Source organism: Hypanus sabinus, chromosome X2, assembly GCF_030144855.1.
Source record: "Hypanus sabinus isolate sHypSab1 chromosome X2, sHypSab1.hap1, whole genome shotgun sequence".
NCBI lineage: Eukaryota > Metazoa > Chordata > Chondrichthyes > Myliobatiformes > Dasyatidae > Hypanus > Hypanus sabinus.
Window position 1 is genome coordinate 13,997,804 of NC_082739.1, and position 16,321 is coordinate 14,014,124.

Consider the following 16,321-nt stretch of genomic DNA (forward strand, 5'->3'; position numbering starts at 1 on the left):
GAAATTTGCTAGAGTCTTTGGTGACATACCAAATCTCAAACTTCAAGACGTACAAAAAAGCTGGATGAACTCAGCAGGTCAGGCAGCATCCATTGAAAGAAGCAGTCAATGTTTTGGGTTGAAACCCTTCGTCAGGACTAAAGAAGGAGGGGGCAGGAGCCCTATAAAGAAGGTGGGGAGAGGGTGGAAAACCAATCAGAGGAAAGATCAAGGGGTGGGGGAGGAGAAGCAGGGAGAGGTTAGGCAGGAGAGGTGAAGAAGGAATCTAAGGGGAAAGCACTATGGGTAGTAGAAGAAGGCAGAGTCATGAGAGGTGATAGGCAGCTCGAAGAGGAGGCAGAGTAGAGGTGGGATGGGGAAGGGAGAGGGAGGGAATTACCAGAAGATGGAGAATTCGATGTTCATCCCAAGGGGCTGGAGACTACCCAGACAGTATATGAGATGTTGTTCTTCCAACCTGAGTTTGGCCTCATCATGGCAGTAGAGGAGGCCATGTATGGACATATCTGAATGGGAATGAGAGGCAGAGTTAAAGTGAGTGGCAACCAGGAGATCCTGTCTGTTCTGACGGACGGAGCGTAGGTGCTCAACGAAGCGGTCCCCCAATCTGCGTCAGGTCTCGCTGATGTAGAGGAGGCCGCACTGGGAGCACCAGATGCAATAGATTACCCCAACAGACTCACAAGTGAAGTGTTGCCTCACCTGGAAGGACTGTTTGGGGCCATGAATGGTGGTAAGAGAGGCGGTGTAGGGACAGGTGTAGCATTTATGCTTGCAGGGATAAGTGCCAGGTGGGAGTTCTGTGGGGAGGGACGTGTGGACCAGGGAGTTGCGGAGGGAACAATCCCTGCAAAAAGCAGAGAGGGAAAGCACTTCAACTCTTCCTCTCATTCCCATTCGGATATGTCCATACATGGCCTCCTCTACTGCCATGATGAGGCCAAACTCAGGTTGGAGGAACATCTCATATACCATCTGGGTAGTCAGCCCCTTGGGATGAACATCGAATTCTCCATCTTCTGGTAATTCCCTCCCTCTCCCTTCCCCATCCCACCTCTACTCTGCCTCCTCTTCGAGCTGCCTATCACCTCTCATGACTCTGCCTTCTTCTACTACCCATAGTGCTTTCCCCTGAGATTCCTCCTTCACCTCTCCTGCCTATCCCCTCCTTGCTTCCCCTCCCCCACCCCTTGATCTTTCCTCTGATTGGTTTTCCACCCTCTCCCCACCTTCTTTATAGGGCTCCTGCCCCTTCCTTCTTTAGTCCTGACGAAGGGTTTCAACCCAAAACGTTGACTGCTTCTTTCAATGGATGCTGCCTGACCTGCTGAGTTCATCCAGCTTTTTTGTACATTTTTGTTCATCCAGAATCTGCAGTGCACTTTGTGTTTAAATCTCAAACTTCACTGACTTCTCTTACTGATTTATTTGGAGTTAGCTATTTTTTTTCAATAAATTGATTGTTTTGTGAACTGATAACAAAGATGTGTAAGTTTAAAAGGCTTTTCCATTGTGTGTAGGATTTGTTATTAGTTAGTGACAATTATATTAGATCACAATATTTTTTTAGTTTCAGAATTCAAGCTGTTACCAAGTCCTCCCTTGCTTCAATTTTCTCCCATTCCTCCTCCGATCTAAATAGCTGTCCATTGATCCCTATTCTCATTTCCATCTCATGACCTTTCTTATCTCAACTCGTTCTCCATCCTCTCCTGCCCCTAAGCAACCACCATTCCCCCAGTTCTGCTCTGGAGATACAGACCATGCTCTTGGTAGGTGGTAGGAAGGGAGCAGTCAGGTTACAGTTCTGCATCCCCAGCTCTGAAAATGTTCCCAACCCTGAAACCCACTGGACAGATGAGTGGGTAAATGGGTCAGGGGTTGGATGGGGCAGAGAAGAAGCAGACATATGAAGTGCAAATAGACCGTGGACCATTCTGGAAATCCTTTATAAGACACTGGAAAATCAGACATAGCAGAGATGTTTAAACATTGACTGTATAAGATATCCATAACCCGATAACTAGAATCTTACTCCACAACCTATGGCATCAGTGCGAGAATTCAAGGTTGCAACGTGTATGAAACCCTGCTGGTCTCCTTGGCTGTGTAAGTCCAGGGAAGACACACTCCAGTCCCACCAAACCCATGAGATTGAGACAGCTCTCCCACCCTAAATCCCGGTTTATGTGGATGCTGTGTAATTTGCTACCCTGTTACAGCTCAGTGCCAAGAAATAACAGACAGCACACGATTAAAGGAATCATATTTATGGAACTTAACTAAATGATTAGTAAAGAAAAGAAAGAAAAAAACAAAAAGGGCCCATTATAATTAAACGGTCAAATGTGCATAATTTGGAACTCAACTGTTCCCAAAATTCATATTCACCAATCCACAGTCAATCTTGGCACCTGACTCCATCGAATCACGGTCACCTGCTGGGTTGAACCTACGACTGATTCTCTCCAGTGTCTTCTCGCTTCATCTCCTGCCAAGCAAAAAAAGCCCAAGACCAATCTTCCTAATTGGATGACACACATTCCTCAGCATCCCTCATCTTCAACAATAACCTAAGCAGGCTGAAAGCAGAACGGACAACCGTTACAAAACTGCTAAAATGAAATACCTACAGCATAGCAGTAAAAACGTGAACCAGGGTGTTACACATAGATTTTTTTTAAATGGGATTTATTTGAGGTCACTGCTTTGTGGCTTTGGCCAGAGCTTCACTTCAGTTTCCAGGATCCAGTGATGCATTTTGGGTAAGTTTAGTAGTCCATTAGTGGCCGAAAGGTGCCCAATCCTCAGAAAATGAGACTCTAAGTTCTGGAATTCTCTTTCTACCCATCCACCTCTTTTTCCCCAATTAGCTATCTGTCACCAAAATTTTGATAATCTAACCTAAGATCCTCTTCTATAATTTGGTGATAAATGTTGTTTGATAGTGCTCCTATAAAGCATATTAGGAGTATCAAGTTGAGAAAATAAGCACAACAAAGCTTGAAACTGGTTTTTCATTTGAAGAATCCAAGACTGAATTTGTTCTTTCTTTTTCATTCCAGGTTCGACTTCAACGAAGGCCAGTGAGTTTTCTTTTTATACTAAGGCAGTTGATGGATTAAAGATATTCCACTGACATTACCAGGCACATACTCAGCTTCATATCATTTTTACACAGAGTTCCACTTCTCAGGGCAGATTCCTGTGGACATCCATCCAGAATCCCTTTTCCTTTCCATTCATAAGCAGTCTTCACTTTCTCCCTCAAGAACGATAGAGCTGGGAGGTGGTGATAGGAAGTCTGACTGAAACTAAATCTCTTGCTCCCATAGCCTTGACATTTTCCCAATGCCCTGCAATACATCATGATAACAGTGGCAGGTAAAATCAATTGGAGATTTTGATTGGGATTCAATTCCCATTGCTGTCAATAAGGAGCTGGTACATTCTCCTGGTGACATGTGCATTTCCTCTGGGTAATCCTCTTTCCTCCCATATTCCAAAGATGTACAGATTAGTGGGTATGCTATGTTGGTGTTGGAAACACAGTGATACTTGCAGGCTGCCCCCAACACGTCCTCGGATCGTCAATGTTTTGATGTTCCGATGTATATACGACAAATAAAGCTAATCTTTAATCTTCAATTAATATATCTGGCAATATATCAACCACATAAATCCACAGTCATTCACTTTCCAGTCCCATATGGACTTTGCTGTCTTCTTCTCCCCTTTCAGCACATGATCCAGAGCAAACGAGGTTCACTTGCCTGATTGGTCTCTCAAAGATTAAGTGGAAAAATCTCTCAGGAGAAGTTACCTTACCCCGTTTCCCTGAGAGAAGCAACCAACAAATACCCATGGTATTCTGCGGTTATTTATATATTTGGGTCCTGTGATATTTGGAATCAGTGGGGACTTTGTGAATCAAGTAAAAGGGGGAAAGGTGGAAACACAGAACATAGTATATAGAACATTACAGCATAGTACAGACTCTTTGACCCATGATGTTGTGCCAACATTTTAACCTACTCTAAGAACAATCCAATGCTTCCCTCCCACCTAGCCCTCCATTTTTCTATCACCCTTGCATCTAGCTACGTCTCTTAGCCCTTAATATATCTGCCTATGCCTCCACCCCTGGCAGTGTATTCCATGCACCCACCACTCTCTGTGTAAAAATCTACCTCTGAAGTCCCCCCTTTATACTTTCCTCCTAACATTTTAAAGTCATGCTTCCTTGTATTAGTCATTCTGCCCTGGGAAAAAGTCTCTGGCTGTCCACTCTATCTGTGCCTCTCATAATCTTATACACCTCTATGAGGTCACCTCCTTTCCTCTATTGCTCCAAAAAGAAAAGCCCTAGCTTGCTCTACCTTTCTGCTTAAGACACGCTCTCTAATCCAGGCAGAATCCTGGTAAATCTCCTCTGCACCCTCTCCACAACTTCCACATCTTTCCTATATTGAGGCAAACAGAAATGAATGCAATACTCCAAGTGTGGTCTAATTGGGGTTTTATAGAGCTCTTGAACTCAATTCCTCAAATAATGAAGGCCAACATGCCATACACCTTCTTAACCACCCTTTCATCTTGCACCACAATGTTGAGGGATCTATGGACATGGACTCAAGATCCCGGTGTTTCTCCACACTGTTAAGGATGCTGTCATTAACCCTGTACTCTGCCTCCAAGTTCAACCTTCCAAAGTGAATCTCTTCACACTTTTCTGGATTGAACTGCATCTGCCACTTCTCAGCCCAGCCCTAGATCCTATCAACATCTCATTGTATCCAATGACAGCGTTCTATATTATCCATAATTCCACCAAACTTTGAGAGAGAAGAGAGAGAGAGAGAGAGGAAGAGTAGAGGTAGATAGTGAGAGATAAAGGAAAAGAAAGAGAGATAGTGGGATTTAAAAAGAAAGGGTGAGAGATCTGTATAAAAAGAATATAAAGAGAATGAGAGAGAAAGAGGAAGAGAGGCAAGAGAGAAAGAAGCATAGAGAGCGAGAGAGAGAGAGATGGATGAGGGAAAGAGAGTCCTGAACATATGTCATCAAGACTTATTTTGTCTCTCAGCTTTTAAGAAAACTAGCAACAACATCTTGATGATCTGCAAATCACCGCCATGGATTACTTCATTGACCAATTCCTCTGTTAAGGAATTCACCTGTGACTCTGAAAAGTATTTTATCTTCATTAACAGTAAGTTTTGCCTCTGTCATTGGTCATTTGTGAGGAATTAGTTACTTAAAGGTCTGACAGCTGCTGACATCAGGTCAAATGCACTAAGTATAAAGTAACTTATATTGTCCCTTTTCCCAAAACCACCTATCTGTTCTTAATCCCACCATGCACATGTGAGAGCTCTAGGCATAAGAAACAATATTTTCATATTAAAATATATTTTATTAATACAAAATTCAGATAATATAATACCAAGCATTCAAGTCAATACTTTCATCACAAACCATTAATCTAATTACTTCTTGTTAACATGATATCTATTACCATTTAACTTCAACACTTGAGCCAACAGTTCACTGGGTTTAAACATGGAGTCAAATTGCTTCATGCACAGTGGGAGGAGGTTTTTAAAGAACATTTCTTTCCTGGAGTCTATGAAGTAGCTGCTCCAAACTTTAGTGTGCCATAGGCAACCGAGCATGCCAGTTTGCAGCATGGAGACTACCTGGCAATGGACAATGCATTGTTCTGGAAGTGTCATGGTTCCGGTTGGCCGTTCCTCTTTAACACTCCTTTCTCCCTGATCATGCCCCAATTTCAGTTAATTGCTGCTAGTTATCCAATTACCATACATCTGGCTTTCAATCAGAGAATTGGAAATAAAAACGAGGATGACCCTATCACAGGTTGCCAGTTTGTTAGTCAATCCTTGTGTGATACTTCATTCCCTATTCCGACTAGAATCGGCAATTCTAAGTTCCGCCCTAGTTTTAGAGAATCCCTGTGAATCCCGTCTCCTTGTCAAGATTCCCCCTGGTTTTCTGCTCTACATTCAAGTCTACGACAGCCTCTCCAACTGAGTCGACGTGCCAGTATCTTGCACCTGGGTTCTCCTCCGTCGCCCCTTGTAACAGGAAGACCACTAAGTATCATGCATCTTTCCCCAAGTTGATGCTTCTCCAGCAGCAGTTGTTAATTGTCTCGGTGTGTGTACCTGGGAACATCCTCTCCAGTGCAGAGTCTTGTGATATGTAGCTGTTGGGAATGAACTCAACACCGAACCCTGCATTTTTTTCCCCCTGGACCTTTCTGGTTATTCTAGAAGGAGATGGATGGCAGACTCATTTCCAGTGCAGCCATTCCAAGAGTAGGTGAGGTGTCAACATGCTCTGTAGATCTGACGTGGAGGGAATTTCTCAGCAATGGCCAGACGAGGTCTTTGTGCTTGCTTGGATTTATTGTGTCTCCTTACTAAACCTCAGGATGTGAAAAGGAGTTCTGCAAAAGCGACAATTTGCATTTGTAAATTACTTTGAAAGTAGTACTGAACTAGATTTGTGTCATAGAAAAGCAGAATGAAAAATACTGAATGATGTCTTTACTTCATAATGCACTTTTGGTCCTTGGATTAAATTATCCAACCAGTTCAATTCCTATCCACTTTCTCCACAAACCTGCACAGCATTTCCTCACATTTACTGCTCTTAATCTGGTGACCTGCCCTTAGGCATTTCTCAGAAATATTATCAAAGAAAATTTGACACCAAGGTCATATAATTTATGAGGTAAGGACAACCTTTGCCAAAGAGATGGGTTTTAAATCAGTGCGGATGGACAGAGAGAGATAGCTGAAGGAATGAATTCCAACGCTTCGAGCCATGGCATCTGAAGATATGGACATCTGTGGTGGAGTTGTTAAAGGAGGAAATGCCCGAGAGGAGAGAACATAAGAGGCTCAATATTCTCTAACAATTGAAGAGCTGGAGGAAACTATGGAAGTAGGAAGAGACAAAATTTTGAATACTTCAAATCTTTCTATTTCCTCAATCTTTTCTATATCTCAACTTAATTCAGATATTGCTTTTACAGGAGCCAAATTGTCTAATGGGGTTGAGAGACTTGCCTTTTCCATGTCCAAGGTCTACCACATACCTTCAGCTGAACACATCAGTGTTGCACTGTTGAAGAAGGTTCTTTACAGATGAGATATTAAAATAATATCCAGTATACACAGATGGATACAGATGATCCCATGATTCTATTGGAAGAAAGACGGAGTCCTGTCCCATAATTTTGACGTGACTGACAGGTAGCTCTTCTAACTTTGGTATCACAAAGTTATCTGGTTATAGCTCTTGATATGTATGGGTTTGGTCATATTTCAGTGATTTACCTTTAAATTGTCAAAGAATAACAGAAATACAAGCTTTCCTTTCCATCTGGCTCCTAGTGAGTGGGCAACCAGAGGACACCATGTGTGGGAATGAGTTGTGTATGCAATGACCCATATGAGCTATGAACCATTTGAGAATGACCATGTCTGGAAATGACCTATGTGGCCAACTGAACGATGTTCCCCTGCCACAGCCAAAGATGCCTCTGAAGATGAAGAGGAACTGCTTTTCTCAAAGAGTGGTGAATCTGTGGAATTCTCTGCCCAATGAAGCAGTGGCGGCTACCTCAGTAAATATATTTAAAACAAGGTTGGATAGGTGTTTGCATAGTCGGGGAATTAAGGGTTATGGGGAAAAGGCAGGTAGGTGGAGATGAGTCCATGGCCAGATCAACCATGATCTTATTGAATGGTGGAGCAGGCTCAATGGGCCAGATGGCCTACTTCTGCTCTTACTTCTTATGACCCGGAGAGCTATATTGACTGGAGTTGGGGCCTTCTGCTTTAGCAATTGGTAGGGTCACGCATGCCAAACAGGTCAAAGGGCAGAGGCCAGAGGTCCACCAGTCCTCCAGATTCAAGTGTCCAGCTCAGGGCTAACAACCCTGGCTGGTAAAACAAAGTTGTTATGGAAACAGCAATGAAGAATCCTTCTACATCTGAGTGAGATGGTATTCCTGAGTCTCCATGCAGGACTTAGATGACTAACAGTATGAAATCCGAGAGGAAGCTACTGACACGATGAAGGAAGCTCTGAACTCCGCCAGAGATGGAGGACCTTCATTGCTGCCCTAACCGCCAGCGGTGTAACAGGCAGTAAGTACAGCCAAAGATCAATCTGGCTAATGGCTTACCTTGAGGATGATGTTTAATAACTGGAGAAATAGAGACAGAAGCCTCTACGAAGTAAATCAAAGTAAATTGAGTTCATTGTAGTATGCACAAGAACATGTATGCATAGGTGCAATGAAAAACTTACTTGCAACAGCATCACAAATACATAACGTCAGATAAGCAACAAGAAAAGCATACATTATGCACAATTTTACAAGAAAGAACACGATTAGAGCAATTTTTTTCAAGTCCATTGTAGTGCAAAATGGTCATAACGTTGCTCAACTGAGGTAATGATTAGGGTTGTGCAGGTTGTTTCAAGAACAGATGGGTCACCTCTTGTCAAAGCAGTTAACAAAAATACGTAGTGTGGGCAACATTAGCTTATTATTTTATTCATTTTGTCTGAAGTCATCATCGTCATTATGTGGCGTGTCATATGACACAGATGATCACAGTCTTTCTCTATGATTGTCCTTGGCAAATTTTTCTACAGAAGTGGTTTGCCATTACCTTCTCCTGGACAGTGTCTTTACAAGACAGGTGACCCCCAGCCGTTATCAATACCCTTCAGAGATTGTCTGCCTGGTGTCAGTGGTCGCATAAGCAGGACTTGTGATATGCACCGGTTGCTCATACGACCATCCGCCACCTGCTCCCATGGCTTCACACGACCCTGATCGGGGTTGGTGGGGGGGGGGGGTGGTTAAGAGGGTGCTACACCTCGCCCAAGGGTGGCCTGCGGGCTAGCCAAGGGAAGGAGACGTGCCTGCACCCTCCCACCCATGTGTCTGAAGTTATTTATAAATGATAAGGTTCATCCACAAGAGAGTCTTGAGAAACTAACAATGAGCTCTCTTCTCGAACCACTGTTGTCTGTGAAGGCACTCCCATTTTGATGTAGGGAGTCCCAGTATTTTGATTCAGTGACAATAGAAGAGTGATAATATTTATCTAAATCAGATTGTTATGTGCCACGAAAAAGAGTTTGAAAGCATTGTTGTTCCCGTATGTCTCCTTTCAGAATTTTTACAACCAAGCGTTATCTTAGGGGGCCACATGAGTGGCAAAGGTGCTATGGTTCAAAAATAAACTTAACTTGTAGTACCTTCTGACTGCTCCAACTCAGGGCAGAGTCAGAGTGGTTATAAAAGTGTTTATCTCAATTTCAAAAATGTTTTATTCATAATTTTAAAAAATTATGTAAAAGAATAAACACAGTGCAACATGTGCTATGATTTTAGTGTCAAATGTATTGACAACACAGGCCCACAACATGAAATCAAATAATGCAATTGAAACTTGAGGTCACTTTTTGAGAAGCCACACAATACTGCAATGTGGTCCCCAAAGGGCAGGTTTCCACAGCTTGTGCTGAGTTACGATTGTTGGTCCAAATAAGTATGAGTTTTACCCGGTACCTTGCCTACCTGTTCCCTGCCCAGGATTACTTGATGGGAATACTCCACCGATCGATGCCTCCCAAATTCCATAAACTCCTCCAGTTCAATGTGCCTCTGAGACCTCTGTGATCCTCCATCTCACGGACATCTCCAGTTATCGTGATTCCACTATTGGCAGCCACCTTCAGCTGCCTTGGCGTTAAGCCTGGAAATTCCCTCTCCCCTCTAGGCCTTTCCTTATGAGGCTCTTTAAAGCTTTATCCAAATAATTGATGACATATATTTTATTTATGGAAGATGAAGAGTCAAGTAGAAAGAGCAGGCCTTCTTCATGTGGTACTTCTTAGAATGGATAATGAATTAAACACCGAAACAACAACAAGATCTGAAACACTAACAGATCACTGCAAAAAAAATGTTGGAAATACTCAGCAAATCAGGCGCCATCAGATGAAACTGATGAAGACTTAGTTCTTCAGAGCAGTGATCATTCTGGTGGCGTTTTTACCTTGTTTCTCTCTGCATTCATCCTATCTGAACTGCTGTGCATTTCCAGCATTTTCAATTAGGCATTCCCACAACGGCATAAATTGCTATGACCTCTGAGTTCCCATTTGTACCTGTATCTCTATCTGAGGGTCAACTTCTGCTTCTGTAAAAAGCTTTGGAATCTGGAAAGGTGGAATTGTTAAGCAAGTTAGACAGATTTTTTTTCAGTTGTGTTACATAATCTATTTTTTTCTTTTTGTTTCTCTTTTTTATCACAGCAATGAAGATTTTTGTGAAACCTACAGGAATATTTGGTTTAGTCATCGCAAGTGTTATCTCCACCATCTTCATTAGCATTGCAGTTTATTCTCTATCATCCCAGAACAAACCCAGAACTTACCAAGGTGAGAAGTAGGAATAATCTGCCAGTTAACTTATTGCAACTATTTTCCGAAACCCGCCCCGCCCCCCCCACCCCCCCACAATTGCTGATGTTCCAGCATGAAGTCCTGATTTCCTAATGGCAGTTGCTTTCTCTGCTGTGGACATTTCCATTTCATTCCCAACTGTGATCTGCATACTTGCCTGTTATCTGTTCAACACGGGGAGGCATCATAAACCAGGCCTGATGGAAAGATTCACACAAAATGCTGGAGGAACTCAGGAGATCAGGCAGCATCTGTGGAAGGAAGTCAACTGTCCACGTTTAAGATTGATAAACATCTGTTTATTTGTTTCCATAGATGCTGCCTGATCTGCTTGGTTCCTCCAGCATTTTGTGTGTGTGTTGTTTTTCATATGTTACTCTGGATTTCCACCATCTGCAGACTCTTTTGTGTTTATGAAACCCTGCAATATTTTGCATGTCTTCATTACATTTCTCCTTAATGTTTGTGGTTCAGAAGAAAACATTTCCATTTTTCTCGTCTATTCATATTACTGGAGCCCCCCACTACTAATAGTATTCTGGTGCATGGTCATGCATTTTGGTAGTAGAAATAAATGTGCAGACTATTCTCAAAATGGGAAGAAAATCCAAAAATCTGTGATGCAAAGGGACTTAGGAGTCCTCGTGCAGAACACCCTAAAGGTCAACCTGCAGGTAGAGTCAGTGGTGAGGAAGGGAAATGCAATATTAGCATTCATTTCAAAACATCTGGAATTCTAGAGCAGGAATGTGATGCTGAGGCTTTATAAGGCACTGGTGAGGCCTCACCTTGAGTACTGTGAACAGTTTTTGGCCTCTCATCTTAGAAAAGATGTGCTGGCATTGGAGAGGGTTCAGAATAGGTTCATAAGGATGATTCCGAGAATGAAAGGGTTATCATACGAGGAACGTTTGATGTCTCTGGGTCTGTACTCACTGGAATTCAGAAGGATGAGGAGGATCTCACTGAAACCTTTCAAATGTTGAAAGGACTAGACAGAATAGATGTGGAAAGGATGTTTTCCATGGTGGGAGAGTCTAGGACAAGAGGGCACAGCCTCAGGATAGAGGGGCACCCTTTCAAAACAGAGATGCAGAGAAATTCCTATAGCCAGAGGGTGGTGAACTTGTGGAATTTGTTACCACAGGCAGCTGTGGCCAGGTTGTTGGGTGTATTTAAGGCAGAGCTTGATAGGTTCTTGATTGGACATGGCATTAAAGGTTATGGGGAGAAGGCCAGGGAATGGGGTTGAGGAGGAGATAGAAAAAAGGATCAGCCATGATTGAATGGTGGAGCAGACTCAATGGGCCAAATGGCCTAATTCTGCTCTTATATCTTATGGTCTAAATTTCTGCTCCCTCTCCAAAATCTTGACATCTTCCCAAATTGTATTTGGAATTACACACTGTTCTCTTTCTGGTTTAGTTAGCTATAACATCCTTGTTCTTGTATTCCATGCATCCATTTATAAGGCCTATTTGCCTTTAATATCTGTGTACTTTTGCTTTGTACAGCTTCTGACAGACACCCATTGATGCGCAATGATGCCAATGAAGCTGTGTATTCGGTAAGTGCCTCATGCAACAAACACACACCCTCAGAGCAGCAATCTGAAGTGTAAGACATCGACTGTTCTATTCGATGGTGAACTCTGTCACAGCCTCTGACCTCTGAATCCAGCTGTAGTCGAAGCACTTCACTAACGCTCAATTACACTACATTTGCGTTGATCCAGTGACCCAATGTTCATAGAATCCTTGTTGTTCACCTCAATAATTGGGGGCAGCATGGTTAATGCATCACGTTACAGCCACGACTGTAAAATTTGATTCCTTCCACCGTCTGTAAGGAGTTTGCACGTTCTCCCCGTGACTGTGTGGGTTTCCTCCAGGTGCTCCGGTTTCCTCCCACAGTCCAAAGATGCATGGTTGATTTGATTTGAATCACATGCTGGAAAGACATCCATCTTCATTTTCACTTTATTTGGCCTTGAAACAGCAATATCTGTGACTCTTAAGTTTTTGTTAATATTGGTAAACAACTAGTAGATACAGCACTGTGCAAAATTCTGAGGCACCCTAGCTATAAATGACTCAAGCTAAATGGAAAAGATTGGAGGTCGTTTGTGCCCCCTAAGAATTTGCACAATCCTAGAGAAGTTAAAGACCTTATTTTTAACAATGCAACTCTCACTTCAGTAACAGTCCTCCAGTTAGATGCCTACAGGGACATTTCACCACCTGTGACATGAGAGGAAGTATTTGCACTTCACAAAAGCAGCAATGCTGCCCTGCACCCAGCTGTATTCTGGCTCTTCCTCGAGTCAAGTTTATATTAAAAAAGCTTAATAGATGACAATGATAACAAAAGATTGTAATTAATATTAGATTAGATTAGATTCAACTTTATTGTCGTTGTGCCGAGTACGGATACAAAACCAACGAAATGCAGTTAGCATCTAACCAGAAATGCAAAGAATAGTGTTATTTACAAAATAACTGTGAATAAAAAGTAAGTGCTACAGCACACAAATATAGAAGTACTGAGACAGTACAATATGGGTGGAATACTGCTTAGTGCTGTGATGTGAGGTTCAGCAGAGTCACAGCCTCAGGGAAGAAGCTCTTCCTGAGCCTGCTGGTGTGAGAGCAGAGATTCCCATAGCACCTACCGGATGGGAGAAGAGTTAAAAGTCCATGGTTAGGGTGAGATGCATCCTTGATAATGCTTTTCGCCCTGCCCAGGCAGTGTTTATGGTAGATGTTCTCAGTGGTGGGCAATTGGTTGCCGATAATCCGCTGGGCAGTTTTCACCACCCGCTGGAGTGCTTTGCGGTTCAATACGGGACAATTGCCATACCACACTGAGATGCAGTTGGTGAGTATGCTCTCAATGGTACAGCGGTAAAGGTCCGTCAGTATCCTGGGACAGAGGTGAGCTTTCTTGATGCTCCACAGGAAATAAAGATGCTGTTAGAGCATTGAAATAAATAAATTAATAGGAATTCATGGTATGTATAGAAATAATCTTTGCAGTGTATCATTGATGTTTCCTTCTTTCAGCATCTCAACCAGGACGGGCAGTCCCACTACAGCCAGCTCGTCAAAAATCGAGTCAGATGAATGACTGAGCAGTTTCCCAAGCAACTCCTGAAAACGAGCTTTCTTCTCTTTGCTGCAACATTTGGGATCACAGAAAACAAAAGGATTGACCTTGCTTGCTAATTAACTATGGAAATATATTGCTTTAGCTTAGCATTGCTTTAGATCAGGGGGTTGTAAGGAGAAAGAGCAACAGATTATTCTTAACTTGATGTATCTTAATTCCTATAGTTCTTTTAGGCCCTTCTTACATTTTTAATCCATGTCTGGCATGCTCCCACAACATGATTCCTTTGGAGGATTATTAACTTTGGAGGAAGCCATTTTATGGGTGGTCCTGGGAACTTCCTTTGAAGTCTCTGTCCTGGTGTGTACTAATGCAGGATGTTAAACAACAGAGTGGAAGTACCAGTGGGTCCTCCACTGACATCATAGAATTTCTTCTACTTATGATGTTTGGCTTTCAAAAATAAACAGATTTGATGGCTTACTATGAAATATTATGCTGTTTAATAATTGGACTTGATTCTCCTAAAATGGTAATGTTTGTTTATTGGTCAATCAATATTTTCAAGGGCATTTTGTAAGGTTACTTCATAAAAATATTACTTAACAATTTTTTTACAGATTTAAGAAGCAGCATTTATATCACTTCCCTCTGCCTCTTGGGTTGATAAGGAATGTCTGACATGTAGGGAGGGTAGCAGCTAATTTGCATACAATGAGTCCATTCAGGACTCATTCCTTTCATATGAAACTACAAAGAGAAGGAAGGCTCCAGCCCGTATCAATCTCACCAATCTGAAGTTAAAAAGGTTGGACTTACTCTCGATTGCCTCAGATTTCTGTCTGGTTCTCAACTACAAAACATTCTGTTTTGATCACAGTGTATCTGAAAATTTTGCTCTGAAAAATGTAAGCAGGAAATGAAAAATATGTATCTTAGATATTTGGATTAACTTCAACTACAATGTCAATAACTTTATTGCTATTACAAAATATATGCATTCAAATAGATTACCTACAGCTAAGAAAAAGTTTTACTTCTCTGTGAATTGCCAAGGATTAACATTTCCTAGCCGATGTTGTATACATCTTTATTTTAGCCTACCTTTTCCCAATATTCTATATTATGGCTGCCAAGTTTTGCCTTAATTAGGTGTCCTCCTCTTAGAACAACACTGGAGGCTGAGGCTGTATTTTGTGCTTGAGTGTTTCGAGGCAGGTCTTCACTTGAGTTTCAGATCCTAAGTTGAGAGCTTGCCCATTTATCCAAGCTTCACATTCTACAAAAGCTGCACAAGTTGCTGTTCTGAGCCACTTCAGCAGCTCAAAGCACCTCTAGCTGTTTTGTATAAACTGTTGTTATGTGGGTAACCGCTAATGCTGTTTTGTGTTCAGCAAGTTCCTAAACTGTATCTACTGTAAATCATCAGACTTTATCAGCGAGTCAAAGCCCAATCTATAAGTGGAGCCAAAATCAAACTAGATGCAGGCTGCAGGTCTGCATAGAATCTATTACTTCCCAATAGCCCAAAAACTCATTGTGGCCTTAAGGGAAAAAGCTGTAATGGAGGCTACAGACGGCACTCCAAGTCAATGCATTGCAACTTATATTTACATTACATTATATTGTGGGTAGACCCACACTTCAAGGGCTGCAGCAGTTCATGAAGGCATATTGCTGCCACCTGCTCAGGGGCAATTAAGGATGGGTAGTTAATTGCTGGCTTGGCCTGCAAAGCCCTCATCAGTTGAAAAAAATACAAAAATCCCTAAAATGTAGAGGAGAATGACATGGATGTAAGCAAAGCAGCCATGCAACCATATAAAGCTATGTTAAGGTGGTCAAGCAAAAGCTAGAAAAAGAATTGACTTTGAAAGAGGATTTTACAGGACAGTGATAAAGATATAACAGAAGAAGTTACAGAACCTATGACCCAGCTGACGTAAGACCCAGTTACGAATGAAAGTGGAAGGAGGTGCAATGGACCAGGAATGGACAAACATTGCAAGTTTACGGGGCTGGAGGAAGGTACAAGGTGGGAGATGCCTATATGCACAAAAAGATTTCAGAATGAAGATTAGAATAATTTCAGTATCATGATGCAAAAGGAGTTATTATGGTAAGGATGATGAGTCAGTAAGGCTAGATTTCAGCTAAGTATGAGCAGCAGAGTTTTAAGCAGAGGTTGGACTTTGGAAAACTGCCCATGGCTATTGGAAAAGTCATGCCAGGAGTTCCCAATGGCACAGATTATAGGTTCAGCTGTTGGTGAGTTGAGGTCAGGTCAAAAGCAAAGGATGTTAGTGTAAATCTTGGCAATGGCTTAGATATGGGATTGGAAACTCAACTCAAAGTCAAATTCAATATGAAGCTGCTTGGTGCATCTTGGAAGGTCAAATCAAGAGGAAAGTACACAGTGAATTGCAGGACCCTTAAGAACATTGATGTACAGGGAAATCTTGAGGTGCAAGACAGTAGCTCCCCGAATTGATGACACAAGTTAGACAGAGCAGAAAAAACTGCACAAGCATTGTGCATAAATCATATTGCAGCTGTATAAAACTTCAGTTGGGTCAGATTTGGAGCATTGTGTGCAGTTCTGAAAGAATGCAGACGCTCTAGAGAGGTTGCAGAAGAGGTTCACCAGGATATTGGCAAGTCATCAGCATCTGTGGAGAGGACTAAACAGTCA

The 16,321-nt window shown here is 42.1% G+C and overlaps 1 protein-coding gene across 1 annotated transcript in view; it reads left to right on the forward strand.

The window, feature by feature from the left end:
- Nucleotides 1-14,642, forward strand: part of LOC132385174 (T-cell surface glycoprotein CD3 delta chain-like) — a 50,522-nt gene extending 35,880 nt beyond the window's left edge. The window contains exons 2-6 of the mRNA XM_059957022.1: nt 3,066-3,086; nt 5,087-5,212; nt 10,372-10,497; nt 12,036-12,088; nt 13,584-14,642. Coding sequence (XP_059813005.1) covers nt 3,066-3,086; nt 5,087-5,212; nt 10,372-10,497; nt 12,036-12,088; nt 13,584-13,643 — 386 coding nt within the window. The 3' untranslated portion in view covers nt 13,644-14,642. The remainder of the gene's footprint in view (nt 1-3,065; nt 3,087-5,086; nt 5,213-10,371; nt 10,498-12,035; nt 12,089-13,583) is intronic.
- Nucleotides 14,643-16,321: the final 1,679 nt, after the last annotated feature.